General features: G+C 36.8%; 2 protein-coding genes across 2 annotated transcripts in view; both read right to left on the bottom strand.

Annotated features, from left to right (window-relative positions):
• LOC134801017 (proline-rich protein 2-like) overlaps window positions 1-237 on the bottom strand; it is a 966-nt gene extending 729 nt beyond the window's left edge. Inside the window, exon 1 of the mRNA XM_063773520.1 lies at window positions 218-237. Coding sequence (XP_063629590.1) covers window positions 218-237 — 20 coding nt within the window. The remainder of the gene's footprint in view (window positions 1-217) is intronic.
• Window positions 238-9,169: 8,932 nt separating this feature from the next.
• On the bottom strand, window positions 9,170-20,601 carry LOC134804269 (nose resistant to fluoxetine protein 6-like). Its single transcript, XM_063777252.1, has 13 exons — window positions 20,397-20,601; window positions 17,519-17,736; window positions 17,225-17,433; window positions 17,017-17,105; window positions 15,322-15,503; window positions 14,784-14,947; window positions 13,638-13,806; window positions 12,655-12,848; window positions 11,616-11,763; window positions 11,078-11,261; window positions 10,624-10,763; window positions 9,717-9,826; window positions 9,170-9,327 (listed from the first exon to the last, which is right to left on the bottom strand). Exons 2-13 carry the CDS (start codon window positions 17,591-17,593, stop codon window positions 9,249-9,251), a joined length of 1,743 nt encoding a protein of 580 aa, XP_063633322.1. The 5' UTR covers window positions 17,594-17,736; window positions 20,397-20,601; the 3' UTR covers window positions 9,170-9,248.
• Window positions 20,602-21,749: the final 1,148 nt, after the last annotated feature.

Here is a 21,749-nt window from a genome sequence, read left to right as displayed (position 1 = left end):
AGTTTGGTGAACAATAATACTTTTTGTATTTTTGTGAGATTTGAACCCGGGGTCGCTGCATCTCAGCCGCGCGTGTTACCGCTGAGCCACGGATCGTTGAGCGCACTCGGTCGAATCTAGCGGATACCTCTAGCGACGTCAACGCTGTTCTTGCTTTTGAACTTTATTGCATAAGTCATATAGCTCAATTTAAAATGATTTGCAGTGGTTGCAATACCAATGTCGAGGCGAACGCATCATTACAATGCACGGGCTGCGGCAAATACTACTGCTTGAAATGCTTAGACGTATCACCATTGCAAGCAGAGGAATATATTGCCAAAGTTGCTAAATCATGGCTCTGCTCATTCTGCACTTCAGTGACTAACCGACGACGAAGAAATGATGGCACACCGGTTATGGGTGTAAACACCGTGCTGTTGTCGGGCCGGGGCTCCGTATCCGGGGCCGAGGTCACACTAGATGACTCCGTTATGTCTTTAGACGGCACATTAGACGATTCAAAGATAACTAACAACGCACACGGCACGAGTGAGTTGCAAAGGCAGTCGCTGACCACTCCTCCTAACACGTTCCAGTTCCAGTCATTACATAATACTCCCTCTCAGTCTGATCAACACGCCGAGTTATTAAATAGTATTCTGCTTAAAGTATCCGCACTGGAAACACAATTTTCGGCCATCCAAGCAATCCAAGCAGACATGAACCAGGTTAAATCTGATGTGGCGGATATGAAAAACAGCCTTGACTCAAGACTGCAGGAAATGTCAAGTCGAATTGAGAGTATTGAGTCTAGAGTCAACGGACTAGAGAACTGTAAAACTGAAGTAGATGAGTTAAAAACCAGCGTAAAAAATATAGTGGCAGAAATGCGTAGTAATGAACAGTGGGTAAGGAGGTCCAACATCCAGATTAACGGAGTACCAGAAGCCAGAGGCGAAAATCTCTACTCAATTTTGAACTCGCTGGCAGGGTTAAGTGGTTACCCTCTTAATGTCGCGACAGACATCGACTTTGTGACCCGCGTTGCTGTGAAAAACGATATCGATAGTAGGAAACCCAAGCCGATCATTGTCAAACTGCAAGCACGCTACAAAAAAGATGATTTTATCTCTTCTTTACGGAAGCTAAAGAATTTAAAAGCTAAAGATCTGGGATTTACCAACAACGACTCTCGCATATACGTCAATGACCACCTGTCCGGATTCAATAAGTTCTTGCTTAAACAGGCTCAACTCAGAAAGACTCAAAAACAGTACAAGTATTGTTGGGTCCGGAATTGTACGGTGATGGTGCGGAAGACGGATAATTCACCGATTCTGTACATTACGACTGAGGAAGCTTTAAACAAAATAACATAAGCGTGACCCTACCCATGTTCTTGTTTTTGTTTATAGGATATGTTTTCAGATTAGTATTTATATCCATATTGATTGAACTACATTTGTATTGCAGAAACAAAACTATTACTTACTTTTATTTGGTATTTAACATATTGGTGCGTTGTTTACGAGTACTTTTGTTTACATTTATCTTGCGACTGTATTTTAAAATCTTAACAGGAAACATGAACATACATATTTTATTAATGGACCAAATTTTGAATAAGCGAACTTTACATACGTACTATATATTATCTTGTCAATCGTTTTTAAATGTCTTTTAACTTATACTATCAAAATGCTCGTGGACTCAGGACTAAAACTACTGTATTTTTACGAAATCTATTAAAATACAATTATGTTTTTATATGTATTACTGAGACGTGGCTTGTTCCTGGCATTTATGACTCAGAATTGTTTGATTCGAGGTACAACGTGTACAGGACTGATCGAGACTGTGAGAGACTAGGGGTGACGCGGGGTGGCGGCACGTTGATAGCGGTGCGCCGCGAGTTGCGGGCTGACGCACGCGGCGCACGCCCTGTCGTGGCGCTCCCGGACGCCGATGTTACATGTCTTGATATTCATATAACTCAAGGGCCTGTATGTAAAAAATTAAGGTTGTTTACTTGTTACTTCCCCCCAAGTAAGGAACAGATAGATTCCGAATCACTATTTTTTGAGTATTTGTCTGACTTACATGCGGATTATCCCGATGATGTATTTTTGGTTCTAGGTGATTTCAACATCGGAGATGCGGTTTGGAGCCAACTTGATCAGGGCTCTCATAGCCTTAGGTTAGGTAATCCTAATTTTAACAACCTGACAGTGCAACTATCAGCATTTTTGCAATTTACAAACTTTGAACAATATAATCACATCTCTAACAAGAACGGTAGGTATCTGGATCTAATCCTTTCTAATCACTTGTGTGAGGTAGCTAGCGCGGACCCTCTTGTACCCATAGACGCTCATCACCCAGTCCTTTGTATAACGATTGATATTGGTTCGACTGAGCGTCATTTAAAACCGGCCTCGCGTGTAATACGTCGATTTTTTGCAGCCGATTATATTAAAATTAATTCAAAATTAACGGAAATCAGTTGGGAGACGCAACTAGATACTAATAATATTGAAAGTGCGGTCAATGATTTTTACACCACTGTAAATGATATAATTCAAGAATTAGTTCCCTCCAAAACCTTCACAAAACCAAGTAATTTTCCTTCCTGGTATTCCCGTAATCTTATCATGTTAATTAAGAAAAAAAACAAGATACACAAAAAATGGAAAATATATGGACGGTTAGCTGACTATAACGCTTTTTCTAATTTACGCTCTAAAATAAAAAACGAAGAAATTTCTTGCTACAATTTATTTATTTCTAGGGCTGAAAATAATAGAAAAATTAACTCTAAGTCGTTTTGGTCATTTATAAAATCCAGGAAGGATAACAATGGTATTCCCGATTCGCTCTATTTAGACAACATTACGGCAAACGATGGAGTCAGCACAGCCAATTTATTCAATGACTTTTTTCATTCAGTATTTGAACCTATTCATTCTTCCATGCCTAGTGTCAATAGCCCACAAAACTGTGTTATTAATAACGTTCAAATTGACGTACCTCTGGTGGAAAAATACTTAAAGAATCTAAATGAATCCAAAGGTAGTGGACCAGATGGCATTCATCCTGTGTTTTTAAAACGTTGCAGTAAGTCTCTTGCATTACCGGTATGTTTACTCTACAACATGTCACTTAGGTCTGGGTCCTTACCAAAAATTTGGAAAAAATCTATCATTGTGCCTATTTTTAAAAGCGGTGATAAACATAATATTAGAAACTATCGTGGCATTTCAAAATTATCAGTACTACCAAAACTATTTGAAAAAATAATTTATGACACGCTCTACCCAACAATAAGACCGATGTTAATAACGCAGCAGCATGGCTTCATTAATAAACGGTCAACGGAATCTAACTTGTGCGAGCTACTTGATTATGTTCTGAGCGCAATGGACAAGAATTATCAAGTTGATGCTATCTATACCGATTACTCAAAGGCATTTGATAAAATTTCACACTCGGTCTTATTAAATAAACTGGAAATGTTCGGTATTCATGGAGACTTGTTGCGTTGGCTCACATCGTACTTGCGGGATAGAACTCAAGCAGTTACTATTAAAGGATATACCTCTAGTTTCGTGCCTATTACGTCAGGGGTCCCGCAGGGCTCGCATTTAGGACCACTACTATTTAACATATATATTAATGATGTCATTAACTGTTTTTTAAATTCTAAAGTATTGTTGTATGCTGACGATACTAAAATATTTACCGTTGTGAAGTCCGAGGCTGATTGCGTTAATTTGCAGGATGACCTTAATAGATTGAACAACTATTGTTTATGTAATAAGCTGTATTTAAACTTAAATAAATGTTCAATTATTACATTTACGCGGAAGATTCACCCTATAACATTTAATTATACAATTGGAAACCAACCACTTACTAGAGTTACTGAGGTTAGAGATTTAGGAGTATTTATAGACAGTGAAATTCAATTGGTCTCACACATAGATAAGATAACATCTAAAGCTTATAAAATGCTTGGTTTCATTTTCAGGCAAAGTAAAGATTTTAAAAACCCCACAACGTTACTTCTTTTATATAATGCATATGTAAGGTCATATTTGGAATACGCATCTACAGTTTGGAGTCCCCACTTTTTAGTGCACATTAATTCATTAGAAAGTATTCAAAAAAAAAATTTCTTAATCGTATGAAATATAAATTCAAATCTTTTAAGCCTGAGAATTTTGAATCCTTACAAGTGAGAAGAGAAAAGCGAGATGTAATTTTCTTGTACAAATTATTAAATAATTTAATTGATTCTGAAGATCTTCTCAGCAAGATAATATTTAGATGTCCTACGTATCGTACACGGTCCACCGCTTTACTATCCGTTCCATTCACCCGCAAAAAATATGTAAGCAACAAATTTTTAGCAAGAGCTTGCAATATATACAATAAGAAATATTCACACATTGATTTGTTCCAGCATAAGTGTAATAGATTTGTTTCTGTCATCAAACTAAATAAAACTCGTAGCTCGTAATAAATTTGTAATCTTGTCTAGTATTGTTCTAATTGTTATTGTAATTGTAACTATTGCTTGTAATTTCAAATTCTAAATGTGCTTGTTATTTTCCAAATTCTAAATGATGCTTGTTATATATATATATATATATTTTAATTGTTCTTGTGGAATATCTTACTTGCTGAATGTTACTGTTTAACCAATTTCTAAATTCAAAATACTTAATAATTGTACTTTTTTTCGGAGCAAAGGAATTTTGTATTAGCTATAAGTGGAAACTGTTTTGGCTTATGTTTTAACTATATCTTTTACCTAATTGTATTATTATGTGCTGTATGTTTCCCAAATAAATAAATTAAAAAAAAATTAAATTAAAAAAATTAAAACATAGGTGTGATAATCACAATTCAGTGACTAAGTGTACACCTTGACTAGTAATTCAGGATAACAGATTAATAATTGTCATTTATTATTCGATTTTCATAAGTAATTATCATCTCTATCTGCAGGTAGATAGTACACGAATAGTGATGTGCCGTGGGAATTTCCCGGGAACAAAGAATATTCCCATATGGGAAATTTCCCGGTGTTGCCAGGAATATTCCCCAAACAGGGGAATATTGGTACATAGATTAAGTGTATTACAATTTTAATTAAAGCTATAACGACAAGTTTGTAAGAAAACTGCGTTTAGTAAAATAAAGTAGAAAAATTTCATTTTTGGTACAAGCTTTTATCGCTGACTGTACTTTTCTTACGACAGACAACTAATACTCATCGAGACAATTCTAAAAACCCTAACACGACTAGGTTGCGTTGTTTCATCACAGAGTTCATAGGAACTCCATAGGGCCACCTCCTGTCTCCATCATCAGATCAGCTCGATGGTACCATAATATTGCATTGTCATCCGATTTATACATGCATGCAAAATTTCAGCTCAATCGGAAACCGGGAAGTGGATCAAATTTAACTTGCAAGATTTGATTACAGATCGACAGACAGACAACGGTCAGGTGAAACTAAATAAAAGCTTGTAAAAACACTTATATTTTCAAAAACTATTTATTATTTTTATACTTATTATTGGTAAAGTTTAGGCTATGGTAGCCACTTACCACCATACGGAACGTATGCTTGTTTGTCGTTGACGTAGTAAAATAATTTGATCGTTATTGGTTATCTGTAGCTACCAGCTGTCACCGGTTATATACAGATTTTTAACAATGCGGCTAACGTACCTAACTGAGTAAAAATAAAATAAATATTGTTTGAATTTTCGGAACCCAAAAGGCTCGGTTAATACTAGTTATCCTCGTCGGGTTATCCTACCCACTGCGCCATGTCAAGGTACGCAGTTTGATTGTAACTCAATTTTTCCACACAAAAATTGTCACAAGGTGTCTTGGGTATCGCCAAATAGACGCACTGAAATCCAAATTGACCACACCTTGACGTCACGTTCACTTATCGTTTTGTTAGAAGCGTTTCGCGAGTGAAGTACGACTGTCGGACTATGACTATAATCTCTGACTTTTGTATTGCTTTAATGCAATGGGTCCCATATAGACATTTGATCCTAAAAACAAACACTGGGGGCCGATTTTTGAATTTCGATCGCTCGATTTCGTCACTTGAAAATCGGTGGAAAACGGAGAAATGCTAATTTTTGAAATACGAGCGATCGAAATTTAGAATCTATTGGTATTGACCACTCGATTTCAATTCTATTAGTAGAATTAAAATGCCTAGTAGTGGAGATATTATTTAACGAAATACTCGAAATCGAGTGGTCGAAATTCAAAAATCGGCCCCCTGATCGATTGATACCATAAATAAAAATTTGTCATCTAGCCTATTGTATTAGAACATTTGTGTCGCTTAACTTCAAACTCGGGTAAATCCATTCGACCCTCTCAGCAAATATCTACCCTATTACCTTTTCTTAATACCAAAATCGCATAATCTGACAGATGGATTTACCCGAGTTTGAAGTTAAGCGACTCATTTAGAACAGTGGATTCGTTATTAGGTATCTTCTGCATAAAATAGAAATACCTTGCAATCAACATTGTTATTAAAAAATATTTCTCACGTATTTAATTTCTTTTCTCGGATGTCCTTAGCCATGGCATGCGTCATTTTTTATAGTTTAATTCTCACCTTGTTTTCTTTCATAAGCATGATGGAGCTAGTATTTCTATTCTTTTACATACATAATAGTTTGTAGTGTATTTTAGTTTATAATAGTGTGGATAAATAAGTAACTAAAATTATTATTTATTACGCAGTTTATTCTCAAATAAACTTAGTCTAAACTAAGACGCTTTGGGTAAAGTTATTATATAATACATCACAAGTACACTATAAAGACCAGGCAGTGGTGGCCGAGTGGATAATATATGACGTCTGACTTTCAATTCGGAGGTCGCGGGTTCAAATCCTGACTCGTACCAATGAGTTTTTCGAAACTTATGTACGAAATATAATTTGATATTTACCACTAGCTTTTCGGTGAAGGAAAACATCGTGAGGAAATCCGCATACATCTGCGAAAAAATTCAAAGGTGTATGTGAAGTCCCCAATCCGCATTGGGCTAGAGTGGGGACTATATAATAGCCCAAGCCCTCTCGCGCATGAGAGGAGGCCTGTGCCCAGCAGTGGGACGTATATAGGCTGAAATGATGATGATGATGGTGACACTATAAAAGTATTTCCACCACACCAACTGGTAAAGGCTCTCTTGATTATTCAAAAACCGATAGCAACGTTGTATTTTATTCACATGTGAGGCAAAGTAATCAAATGCAAATTTTTAGTATTTTTTTCTTATGTTTGCTGACTGATTTGACTTTTAAATGGTGATTTTGAATGATAAATATCTAAAAACATTCATTTGATTTGGTTTGTTTTTCTTTGATATCATACAGTTAATATTTTATTCGGGTTGGTGTGGTGAAAAATTTTGTGTTTCAGTCGGAGGCAGAATTTTGTATAACCCTCGTGCTATGAAACCCTCGCAAAGCTCAAGATTCCACGGATATAGTTTGCAAAACTTTGTTATTTTTTTATTTACCCCCGAATGTGGTCCTTATGGTTATAATTCATTTATTTACGTTACATGTCCGTCCGTCAAGACTTATGTATGTGAACCAAATTTCAGCTTAATTGGTCCAGTAGTTTCGGAGCAAATAGGGTGTGATAGACAGAGACGCACGTGATCTTATAGGGTTCCGTTTCTTCCTTTTGAGATACGGAACCCTAAAAACAGTTTAGTTTGGATTAGCACATTGTTACTGGGTGAATTCTCAATATGACTTGGGGCTCCAGTGCCGTTAACACCAGGTCAAGAAAGAACATTCTTGTGGTAGATGTTGCTATGCGCCTCTTTAAGGCGTATAAACGAAAAAGGAAGGAATGGAAAAATTCGCACGGTTCTGGTAAGCTTCTGTTGCTCAGTTGGTCAAGAGCGGTCTGACTGGTGATTCAAAAGGTAGCAAGTGCGATTCTTGCCGGAATCGTTGAATTTTTCACATTTTTTACTGAAATATGCTCGTCCGTCGGTCTGAGTTTACCCTATGGCCTATGCGATAGAGGAGGTATAAAAAAAATTTCGTCGATCAGTCATATAAATCCAACTCAAGAAGGCTCTAGCTCTAGTTTTAACTAGTAAATAGCGAATTTGAATATACTGTCACTAGCAATAAGCAAAACTTTGTAAGGGCTCGCGATGATTTTCTACCTAGTTATAATTATTAAGATAATTTTAAGACAAAATATCTTTTAATATAAGGATTATTAACAGGGCCTTGTGTAAATAATTCATACGGCAAATAATTTCCTGTGATGATTTTCTACCTAGTTATAATTATTAAAATAATTTTAAGAAAAAATATCTTTTAATATAAGGATTATTAATAGGGCCTTGTGAAAATAATTGATACGACGAATAATTTTCTGTGATTTTTGTCATAGTTATTATATTATCAATACATAAAATTCCTCATACAAATTTCTTCTTGGTTCCTAATGTACATTTCAACATATATATAAGTTTTTAATATACCTTAATCTGTTAGAGGGGAACCAATGCTGATACATCATTTAAATACTCATGGACAAATTTACAGGAACGTAAAAAACAAAGTTTGATTACTAGATTACAGCACACAAAGTAATTTCAAAGTTAGTAATTATTATTAAACTTTTTTTTGCGTTCCTCTAAATTTGTTCATGAGCGTATACTATATATATTTGTCGTAGTAAAAATAAAGATGTGTAAATGTAGTAAATATCATACAAGCAAGAAAGTAGTAGTAGGAAGGCAGCTAAGAGAGAAGAATGACGGCGTGTTGTGAAGCTCGTCACCATCCGACGATGACCACGACTACTCTGTCAAGAGTAAAACGACTAAGAAGAAGAGAAGTATAACGCAGCAGCATCAATCGTTATAAATATGTTTTTATTTAAAAATTTAACTAAATAGTTTACAGGTAGATACCTCTATCCATCTACTACGCAAGAGTCTCAAGACATACAACTAGACTTACTAACGTTGTTCATTCTGAAATCATTTACGACAAATGATACGTAAGTGTCGTAAGTACATCTTGTTAAGTTGAAATAAGCTCTGTTTTATTAATATAAAAAATATTAAGAGGTAATACTATTTAATAAAACATATACATAGAATATTCATATATTTCATACAAAGACTGTAAATAAAAAGCTGCCACTAATGAGACAGCAAGGTTGCAGAACCAATCACATGCTTTTTTGTTTAATTGTGTCATTTTGATGAGCACCGTTCCTGGATATTCCAACATTCTCCTTGGCAGCGCCTCTGAAAACAAAAGCAGGATTTAATTTTGGAAACAAAAAAGCTATATTCATTTGATTTAATGCCTTCAATCTTATATGTTTTTAAGTACCTAATTAGGTAAGTAATAATGATAAATTTACTCAATACATTTTTTGTTTACTATTTTAGAATCGGAGCAACTAAACTCTGTATGGCATTTGTAATAACATAACACAATAAATAAATTAACACATGTTAATATAATATGGTCAATATCATAAAAGTCAAATTTCTATGAAAATATGACGTTTATAATGACATTTTCACATTGTTCTGGCGTAAGTACACAAAGTCGGTGCAGAGTTTAAACGGACTTAATGCTTAATATTTATAGCCCTTTTAGGTATTACAAGCCTGTATATTGAACTTACTTAGTGTTGAGGTATGGGTTCGTGATGTTGACGAGAGGCGCCTCAGCCAGCAGCCAAACCATCAGACTCAGCAGCAGCGACACGACCACCAACCCAAGAGAGTTTATTAACTGAAATTATAATATTTATGATAATTATGATTGTTTAAATTTTTGGATATTTTTCAATGAAATAAATTTTATCTCATCTTATCTTATAAACATACCCAATAACATAGACTAGGAATCCTCTAGACCGAGTTTAGAGCAATTATTTCATGCAACCGATGATGCCAAAAATGCGGGGGTGCGCGGGACGAGGTGAGCGAAATCCCGTGCCGTGATTGGTCCGTTCAAATACACGGACGTCACACAAAGACACTTTCGACTCGAACATGGAGTAAAATTACCGTATGCGGGGTAGCGCCACTATGCTAAGTCTGGAGGATGTTTTGTCTGTGCCCAATAATAAGGGAGACGTTCCAGTGCCTCGAAATCTCGTCACTGCCCCGGTACCTACATGTCATTGTTAAATTACGTCGTTAGTAATAAAGATGACAACAAGGTATGAACTATCGGTAGCCGTACCACGAGTAGACACTTGACGTTTATGTTAGCGACTGCACAAACTCGATCGCAGTCCATCTCGCTCGCACTGATGTATTGCTGCGATAGAGAGGGAATGCGATCGAGTTCACGCAGACGCTAACGTAAATGTCAAACGCCAACTAGTGGTTGTCGTGAAGGCATTAGCAATATTAGCATATCGAGCACTGGGACGTTTACATATAAAAGTATTGTCACAGCGATCTCCAAGGCGGGCGCGACAGATCAGTAAGAAGTATCGAATATTAAAGAAAAAGTTCTACCGTAGCAATATAATAGGTAGAAATACATTTATCAAAAGACATTGAAAAATAGCTACTTACAACTTGAAATAGGTGATGTTTGTTATGATCTCTCATGGAAGTGGATTGATACAAAAACATAATGTGTATGACATATAAGCCGTACGAGAGCCTACTGAGCGGCGCGAACACGGACCAGCTGAGGAACGGGTTGATGAGGGCTGCGGACAAGGTTTACATTTATCAGGAACATAGATCTAATATTTCTAAACCAGTTACCGTAGTCCAGAAAACCGCGCTTTTGTATTTGCGACAGGCCATCCTTTTTGCCTCATGCGACACAAAATTTACGTAAATATTTAAATAGGTACGTCGTAGGTGTTACGTAAAAATTTTAAACATAGACGAAGCATCCCAGCAAATGTTATACTAGGCGAATATTTATAAGGTAGGGTTTTGATATGATAAAATTGTAAATAAAATGGTCGTTAGAATTAATTATATCATTCAAAATTAGATATAGTGAATCACTTACGAACTTGGCCGTAAGTGCAAAAGATGACGACACCTAAAACAGCTACGGCAAAGAGATTTCTTTCGAAAGCCGCGAAGATGCAGGCCAGCCATCCGTGGACTCTGTACACCAAGCACAGATGACCCAACGCCATTATGACGAGCATTAGGTTCAAGGAGACGTAAGTACCAAGGAATGACACCGTCTGAAATGATTAAAAAGTTGGGTAAAGATCGTTTTAATTAACCTATATGCTTGACAGACAAATCAATAAGCCCTATTATTGATATTTTGTAACTTTTAACTCTAATCTTGGCAAAGGCAGACGTCCACAGGGCCGCATCGCACGCAACGGATTTTAGTATTCTTTGTATAGAAAGTAACACAAGTGCATCCACTGATGTCTGAATCTGAAATTAGGGTGTTTCCGTGACCACAGCTGGTGCAACTCAGCTGAAATTATATCGCGGTAGACCCATTTGTGTAATTAAATATTTCGTAAGCTTGTTAGAAGCATGTATTATTTATACAAGCATCTTGTTTCAATGTGGTAACTTACTTTAGACCAGACTTTCCTGTAATCCTTGGGCTTGTAGATAGACATGAGATAGCCGGCAGCCAGACCAATCGCATAAGGGCCCATCCTGTTGTGTGTTTTGATGTAGAAGTTCCTAAAGGCGGAGTTAGGTCTAATGTTTACCTCCAACCTGTGGAATGTAATTATATTTTAATATAACTTTACAGTTAGGAGATGAGACACGAGTGAACGAAGTATCTACCTAATTCGAAAACTGATAACAAGAAAACAAGGAGGGGAGGGAAGGGTCAGTTTACTTATACATACATAAGGCACTTCATCACATCGCTTGAGAAAGGTAACAATGCATTTGACCGATACGACAAATATTAGATTATACTCCATGCGTTCTAGTGTATTTAGCAGAGGTTACAGTCACGGAATCTGATTTATATAGTAACATTTCGACCATTTCGTATCTTGTGAGAGTGACAATCAATATGACTGCCGCTGGGAATCCAATATATAGTTTGTCAAAGGACTGTTATCAGTGAAGAAAATGATACGTTTCTGCACTAGAGCATTTTACGTTCCAAGTACGACTATATTCATTTTTTTACGATAAGCAATTAAAATTTGGGTTTAAATGGATTTGTTATACAATTTCCATTCTGATATTTATCTCCCCATTACATAAATAACGATACTTTTGCCTAAATTGTTAATTGAAAGTACCTTCAAGATTTACTATAAAAATGTCTACTTTCTCATGTTTTTAAAAAAACACATGCATTTCACTTTTCTCGTATTCGAAATGAAAAGTAGAGTGTTTAACTCGGGTAGTACTATTATTTATTCTGTGCTCGGGTGAAAGGCATCATTTCATCCCTTGGTTAACAATCTACTATTGTCTTACACTAGTATTAGCACCCAAAAGAAAAGGATGAGTATAGTTTTCCTGATTCTTACTGACTGACATATTGGTTTGACCAACTATATTCACTGTGACCAAGTACAAATGGTACCTACAGAAATCAAATAGGTTTAAAACTGAACACCAAAATTAATAAAAAAAACTTACCCAAGATCGTAAGCCAGTATTGGTGGTAAATCATAGACGTATATGATGATCATGGGCATTATGAAGCTGATCACCAACACTATGGCGGCAGCTGCTGTGCCGATCCGTGAGTTTTTGCGGTACACGTACAGAAGGACCAGCGTCATTACGTACATATGGAAGTCGCAGGGGATGTACCAAGTGGCTGGGTGGCACTGGAAGTACGTATAAATAACCTTTTATCCTTAAATCTAAACCAGGTTTAACTGGTTTAAGGATAAAAGACATACAAGTCACTTACACGAGAACAGCGCTCAGTAGATACATGATGGTTCTAGTCAATGGATCTACTGAGAATGATCCGTTTTTTACACAAAAAAATTAAAGTTATTTACGGTACCTAGCAACAACAAAACTCGCTCGAAAAGTAGGTACACGCTCACGCAATTATTTTTTTTTTAAGATGAGTAGTGATTTAATAATAGATTGTTAACCAAAGGATGAAAGGCACCATTTTCAGTCCAGCTAGTTTGGCGCTTGAACGCAATGAGACCGCCGATAGTCCCAGACTGAAATGGTGCCTTTCACCCGAGTTAAACACTCTATATCGAATGCAAGGAAGCACCTTAATTAAAGTAACAAACCTACGCCCATTCTCTTTCCTTGGGACTTACTTTCAATTGGAGACTTTGCACGTCTAAAGATAAATAGCCCCTAGCAAAAACATTGAAATATTTATGACAACACACATACATATTTTAGCAAACTGTGTTTTTTTTTCAATGATTAGTACCTACATTAAAGAATGAAAATCAGCGGGATTTATTTAGTTGCCGTTTTTAAATAATTGTGCAACCATATTTTTTATTGGTGGTGAATTAGTGCCGGTTTGCAATCCGATTAGGTACGATATTAAATCCACATCGAAATCTAACTAAACCCGAGGGGCAAACATTTATACGTTCATATATGAAGCCTGGGATAAAACAATTGTTAATACGTACCATTTCTAAAGTGTTATAATAATTCCCGACCATTAGTAATGCCGGCAACCAGTTCTTCTCGCACATCTGTTGCTCGTAGAGGGCTATCTTGGGGTAGACAGGGCCGTCATCAGTATGTTTTGAGATATGGGCCAGGTAGAACACGGTCACGGCTAAAAGCACGACAAGTCTGAAAAAAAAAGCATTCTGGAAGTCGGGTCTGAGGATTGTTGAATACAATCTCTAGTTTCTCCTCATCACACTAGTCTACGATAACGATTGAAAAGAGACCATCCTCGATCATTACGTTGCCGTCTAGACGGTCGTGAATCTCACTCTCGACACAATCGCGGTTATCTATTTACCGATATCTATGGGACATTGTGAAGATGAGATATCGAATAATTGTGCCTTAATAGGTGAATCCCAATTTCAGAAGCAGCAAAAAATTATAAACATACCCCTGGGTTTCGGGTGCGGGAATGAATCCGAGTATTTACAACTTTATTGTAAAATAGTAGTTTCTGCTAGTGACTTGACCTCCGTGTAAGTAGGATAATAAGATTAAGCAACACTGAGATTTCGATTAACCGCTCGTCTCCTTGGTATTTGATTTTTAAAAAACATCTCAAAATGATAATGATTTTACAACACTTGCATCTACGTTTTTGCACAACTATGGGAAGGCAGTTCCATTAGCATTAAAACGACTGAGCTGATTTTGGCTAAATAAGGTATCAACATTAGTATCGTACGGTTAAGTCCTTTTTTACGATTTGAATAAGCTACATTTCAACCGACTTCAAAAGAGGAAGAGTTTTTTACGTATAAAACGTTAGCAATAAATAGGTAGAAATTGGGGTACGCTTATGTTATGGCAATCGTGCTATTGGAAATCAACATGTTTCCTATGTACGTTTTCTTACCCTCATAATAAATAGCTATATACTGAACGCTGCCTGCGTGATGGGCACCTTACCAAGTGCGCAAAATTTTGATAGGTATTTTAAATTTTGTAGCTTTCGTTTTTAGTTGTAGTTAATTTTAGTTTTGTATTGATTTTATACACTTATTGTACAATAAATGAGTTACCGCTATATACTAATAATAAATATATACCTAACTAAGTACTGCAATATGTAACTGTAATAAGCTAATAAGTTATACCTTATATATCGTTTTAGAATATTCATCAATAAACTGTATGGTTTGGTTATATCCAACGTGGCAAGGCTTTTTCCCACTAGAAGGCCAGACAATACAAAGAATGTGTCCACTAATACATCGAAATGAGTGGTAACAGCCGCTAGTAGTGGTTTATCCGTAGCCATCTGAAAATACATGTTATAGTATATAGTAGCGCAAAGGAGATAAGAGTTCGCATGGCGCTAATGGCGAAAGGGTTTGCAACTTACTTTTAGTTGACTTTAAGTGTTCAATATTTTCTTTAAATATTTTTTTCTTTATTAATTTTTTTATTGGCATTTCGAAAAAAGGTTTTCATGTAATTTAAATTATTGTTACCGATGTTCTGTCTGTTCAGCATACAAACTTATATGCTGGGGTGGTACCTTTTGTACAAAGCTTAAAACAGTAAAAATAGTAATAGCACCACCTACAATAATGATAAAAGGTTTTTCTAATTATTAGCCTCCGGTAAAACTTACAACTGTTAAGTCTTCAACAAGTAAATACGTTTTATTACCCGTTCAAAGTCTAAAGCATTGCTAACAGAAGTCCCCTGTGCAATTGCTGTGTAGTGGACGAAGGCGACGATAAACGCCGTCAGGAAGCGGATACCGTGCAAGCATGGTAGTTCATCCTTGTCTGATTTGAACACTGTATTCCAGTTGCGGCGGAAACAGAACGATTTTGCAACGTGATTAACTAAAAAAACGTAGAGATAAATTACTATAATACAGCTGGGCATGCTAAAATAATTCACTTTTGTTATCAGTTTCCTGTATTGTAAATCAATCTATTCTATACATATAATAAAGCTGAAGAGGGTCGAAAGTCTGTACATGGAAGATATTCGAAAAAAAGTTGGCTGGGGATACTTAGAATCGATAACAGAACACGTTCCAACAGTTTTTAGAATTTTTGTCTGTTTATCTGTTTATTTGAACGCGCATCACGTGAAAACGGCTAAACGGGTTTTGATGCAAACTTTACTAATCTGTCGAGAACATCCCCGGCCAGGTTATAGGCTATAAAAATTCAACCCCTAAAAGGGGGGGTAGCCAGAACACTCGATTGACTTAAGTTTGCCCCTGAATCTTATGGCGCTACATTCGCGTTTTCAATAACTTTCTACGATATGATAAAGGTGATATTCGCGTGGCGACTGCAGCAGCATTACTCTGTTGCAACGTTACTGCTGCAGCACTGTCATATTTCGTGCTAAAATGATGTGACTGATTTCCATACTAAAAGCATGGTATAATAATATACTCCGCCTGGTACTCTCTTCCCGCCTTTTCTAGGTCACCTAACTGACACAAGATAATATGCGATAGCGCTATATATAGCGGCCATGTTATTGTGACGTAGGCCTGTGTCACTCTGGGAAGAGAAGACCATGTTTTATTAAACTATGACTAAAAGTAAAAATGTACAATTGTCTATCCAATTGCGTTTTTTATATCGAAAAATTATCGCGCTCGCTACTCTCGCGTTTTCAATTACTTTCTAAGATATGACAAAGGTGACATTTGGGTGGCGACTGTAGCAGCATTACTCTGTTGCTACGTTACTGCTGCAGCACTGTCAATTTTCGTGATAAAATGATGTAACTGATTTCCATACTAAAAGTAAAAATGTACAACTGTCTATCAAATTGCGTTTTTTATATCGAAAAATGTTCGCTATAAAAAACGCAAAAAGAGCAAGGGAGGTCGAGGGGCCACCATGGTCTACAAATGCTTAGGGCATCAAAATATCTTAATCCAGCACTGGTCGTTTGCGGAGTCAAACGATTTGGGACTCGCATTTTATACGCATTTCCATGCCTTCCCGAAAAAAATCGAATCATTCGCGAAAGTCTCGCAACGCATTGAGATTACAAGAGGCACGTGGTCTTCCTCAGGAGTCTGAAGAAGCTTTCGCTCGCGCGCGTATACCTTACTGTATCGTCCGATATACACCTACTACTCTGTCGTTAAAATCACGTATAAAATATTAATAAGGGCGAAAAAACTACTACCTAAATGTAAAATATTTTATCTGGACTACAGTCCTCTAGCATATCCATCTGTCAACTTTACTTCAAGTTCCGCCTCCAGGGGAGAGGGAGAGAAATTAGGATTAGAAATCAGCCGCTTACTGACACAGACCGAATTCCACGCGGGCGGAGCCGCGGGCACAGCTAGTTAATTCTAAAGGTTTAAACATCACGTACCAAATGAGTTAGAACTAGCGGTGACTGGGTACTCGCTAACATAGTATGTTGAAGCTACAGCTATGAACATCAGCGCTGCAAAAGTGTACCTGGAAAAGGATTGGGTTATAATTATACAAAGATAATAAAGATATTTAAAGCCAACTCACAAAGCAAATACAACTAATTGTAGCTAGTCAGAATTTAAAGATAATGAGTAAAATCTTACACAAACACGTAATATCCCGTAGAATATACCCTCGGGGCCGCTGCTTCCTCACAGTGGTGTATGGAGACGGGCGCACCCCTGGCCGCGCGCAAGTACTCCGTGCTCATGAGCGCCTGCACAAACTTCTCCGCGGACTTGGACGGACAGCCCGCGGGAAGGCAGACCCCGTGTGCTATGTATGAGAAACTACGACCGAAGTGTGATTTAGTCTGAAATTACAAATCAAAACTAGGCTAGCTCAATCGATTTGTGTGAAAAAGAATAACTTTTCCAATGAATAACGTTTTAACTTACATCGAGGTAATAGTCCTCAGCCCTAACATAAGGATCGGAAACTTCTTCCATTGTCTTGATGCCATCTTTATTCATCTCTATTTCCGCTAAACAGTATTGAGTGCGTAATTCCGGGTGTGTCGCGAGCCAGGGCGGACGCAGGCATTGGTCGTAACTCCCCAAGTGGTAGCGGGCGCCGAAGAAGATGCCCGTGGGCGACTGGTCGATGGAGTTCCATACTGTAACAACAGACGGCCATCAACCAGTCGTACCTAAACAGGCAGGTACCTACTCGTAATTACAGAGAGCGAAACACGACTGTTTCGCATAGAACCTCATTAAGTAGTCACATAGATATGTAAGTAGTCATAGTTTAAGTATTAGGTTACTAAAACATTGGTTTTCATAGTAAAATGTTGGTTAACCTACTTGGCCGTAATACAAATTTTAAGTTATATTAAGTACTGACTTAAGGCAAAGACATATGTAACTTCGTATAAGACGAATAAAGTCTAAGGAAAAAACGTGCCTCGGAATTCAAGTAAAAGTCATTCTCGAATAGATGCCGCACACACCTTTAGCCTATCCTCGGCTAGATGGCGTGACGACACCGTTTCATATTTAACAATTTTAACACATAGATATCAGTGAATGAACATGGATCAAAATGATATAAAAATAATAAAATCATTTATCCATATGTCGGAGAATGGCTGAAATGTGCCATCTATTGCCTTCAAGAGGCATTTTATCATGCAAACCTTGACAAATAGAGCAAACTAGGATGTTACGTACACCTGAGTGGCGTTCGACGCAGTTCCGCCAAGACGTCATAGAGTGCGCTGTTAAAACAATTGAAGTCCAGAACAATTGAAGTTATGCTGTCAATCAATCTTCAGAAGGAGCACGATGAGAACGAACGGGAGAGGATGACGTCTGTGGCCGCTCCTGGGTCTAATCCACTGCTTTGCTTAAGATAAGAAACGTATCGCGTGCTGTGATTTGTAATGAGTCTTGTGCAGTAAAGATTGTGAGTTGAACGTCGTATTTCATTGAAGGCCCTCGTCATCCACGATTGAAGGTTCTGATGTGCTGCCGATAGTATGATACGCCCACAATTCCCGACACATATATATACATTTTTTGATAACTTTATACGTTTTCATTTTGAGTTTTAGTCGTGTGTCGATAGATGGCAGTAAATTTACAGTGACTACAAAATTTACAATGACAGGGCCCCTCTATACTATCTATTATTTTTGCTTATGGTAAGGCGGGGTAAGACGAACATAGTTAATTTTGCTCGGGGCTAGACAAACAGTATGAGGATTCCATACAAGTGTTTGTCTTGGCCCGGTGATACCTACTAGTAGTCTTTGCCCACCTTTCCTTAATAGATTTTAAAACTCACGTTCAGTAAAATTATAGATTCTATTCAAAAGCTTTTTGAAGTGAAAACTTCTTTAGCGGCGCTGTTCACTTTTTGAGGTGGGGAAAAAATGTTAAACTCGAGACAGCGTAAGACGTAAGGCGTAAGGCGTAACCCTCTCTTTCTACCGCGCGGCGATAATGTGTGCCTGAGCCTGCTGTTTCGTTTAGGCGGCGCAGGGCGCTTGCGTGACGTCACGTGTGACGAACAATGTCATTGTGTTTTGCGTTTTTGATTTAAATGCCATCTAGTGAGTTTCCCTCAAACTGCTATTAATATAATGTAACTGCAGTACTCACAGTGATGTGCTTAATAGGGGATTCAAGTAATGCGACGAAATAACGCTAGATGGCGTTAACCTCAATTATACATAGTGCTGCAGACATTTTGCACTGATGGCGCTGTTATTAATATTTAGAGTTACAATGTCGTTGAGTGTTTCACTTCTGCCGGCACTCCCGGAGTGCAACCCGTTGTTTTATTTTTGTTTTTACGAAAAACTTGTACTTAGTCAAGTTAGTTTTTCAAACTTTTTGCTAAATCCGCTAAATATATTATGATCCCGAAATTAATATAAAAATGTTTTCAAGAGATATACTTCATATACTGGATGTGGCCTGTTACTGTAGTAGCAGTAGCAATAAAAACTGACCAACATTTGTTCAGCGACTTTAATAAAATATCTTGGTTTTGATTTTTATCACACTTTAAATTTTATTATAAGACGCAATGTATTGAGAATTTTGTTTTGTGATAGGTAATAAGGAACGTCAAACGCACTGATGATAGCGTACCTACCTACATTGAAATGTAATATTTTGTACTTATAAAAAAGAGGAAAATCTAAACATTTCACATAATTTTTAAAAGTTGTTAATCAAAAGTTATATAATTTGAGATTTACAATATAGGTTTTGTTATTGTATTTTGTTATGTTATGGTATAAAAAAGAGGAAAATCTAAAGATTTCATAATTTTTAAAAGTTGTTAACCAAAAGTTATCATTGAATAAATCTTTTGTCAAAGTTATATAAGATTTACAATATACGTTTTAACTATTTGCTCGTGTTACATGCCACACCCGGTACAACTTAGCATTTTACATTTTTATTTTAAAAATTAAGCGTGGAGAGAAAATAATATAAGAATAAAAAGTTCGGTTATGATGGAAAGTAACTTTGCATAACATAACCAATGATGCGTAGCTCTTTGATTGGATATTCTGATCACAAAGCACACATCAAGTAAATCATTCTTACAGGAGTGGAATAAAGCCCCCATTCAAACAATTTTAGCCCGTTTTATATAAAGCCCCCGCCCACAACTCCGTCCGCACAGAGGTCGTTAGATTTTCATTAATTTCAAAAAATTCTTCTCCATGATTGATGTGTGTGTGTATGTGTATATAACTGTTGCTTCTGCTCTTTGTTACATTGGAGACAATATATATGTACAATTTTATGTACTTACCCCATGTGGCCCATAACGTAGAGTTCTTAACATTTTCCAGAATGTTAAATATTTTGTCACGGCAGGGCACCTCATCAGCGTCCCACTCATTCTTTGACAGATTGTCAAATATGTGGTCCAGGTTAGGGATCTCTAATATTGGTTCCTTGGCAAGAACATTGACTGAAAAAGAAAATAACTGTAACAATATATTACTGGTTTTATATTTTTAACCTACTTGAGATTTCTAAGGACCTCTAATTTGACACAAATTATATTTGTTACTACTCCTATATTTAATAATGTATTTTTTCGGAACTTAGCATCACTTTTACGAATATGTGCCATGGTGCTAGGGATTGCAATCCGGTCCGGCGGATCCCGTAATCCGGCCGGATCCGGCACGTTTTAGGAGCTACCGGATCCGGTTGAAATCACCGGATCCGGACCGGATCCGGGAAAATAGAAAAAAAGACCGCACGCAGCACCCACTGCGCGTTTTAGGTGAGATAAAGGCGATGGATAGAAGAAAGAAGTTAAACAGAAAAAAGAACGAATAAAAAAAACCAAATTTAGTAAAATAAGAAGATATTTCATATGACGATGATTGAGAACAGAAGAGAATTTCCTCTTCTTTCATGTTGGTGGCACGAATCGGCACGATACGACGATTACGTAAATAATTAGAAGTAAAAATTAAAGGATGGAGATGCCACGGAAGGCATTTGTAACGACCGGTCTGGCCTAGTGAGTAGTGACCATTCAGTGACCCTGCCTATGAAGCCGATGGTCCTGGGTTTGAATACCGGTAAGGGCATTTATTTGTGTGATGAACACAGATATTTGTTCCTGAGTTATGGGTGTTTTTCTATGTATTTATCAATATACTATACGTATATATATCGTCGCCTAGTAGTACTACCTAGAGCTAGCTAGTACCCATATACAAGCTTTGCTTGGTTTGGGGCTACGAGTAGGTCGATCTGTATAAAATTGTCCCCAAATATTTATTCATGAATTACTTATTTATTTGTGATTTAGGCTATAAAACTATTTTCACGGATAAAAAATGAAAGCAAGATAATATTGGAGCGCATTTCATACAATTTTGGTTAAAATTAAAATATTTTGGTACTAGAATGGATGTCAGCGTTACAAATAATTCCATCAAAGAACAGTTACGAAAACTTGTCCTTTCAAGGAGTTCCATTTCCCATGCCATAATTATCCCATTAACAGGCTTTGGAATCTAATCAAATTTATATTTTTATTGTAAACGTATAAATTTGAGCAGAATGTGAATGATTAAATATAATAAAATTAATAAATGACTTAGATTTCAAATTTTATTTTTAAATTGAGTTTGACTATGTG

The sequence above is a fragment of the Cydia splendana genome, chromosome 2 (genome assembly GCF_910591565.1).
Source record: "Cydia splendana chromosome 2, ilCydSple1.2, whole genome shotgun sequence".
In the NCBI taxonomy this organism is placed as follows: Eukaryota; Metazoa; Arthropoda; class Insecta; order Lepidoptera; family Tortricidae; genus Cydia; species Cydia splendana.
Note: the sequence above shows the minus strand (reverse complement) of the source record. Positions and strands in the feature narration are given on the sequence as shown.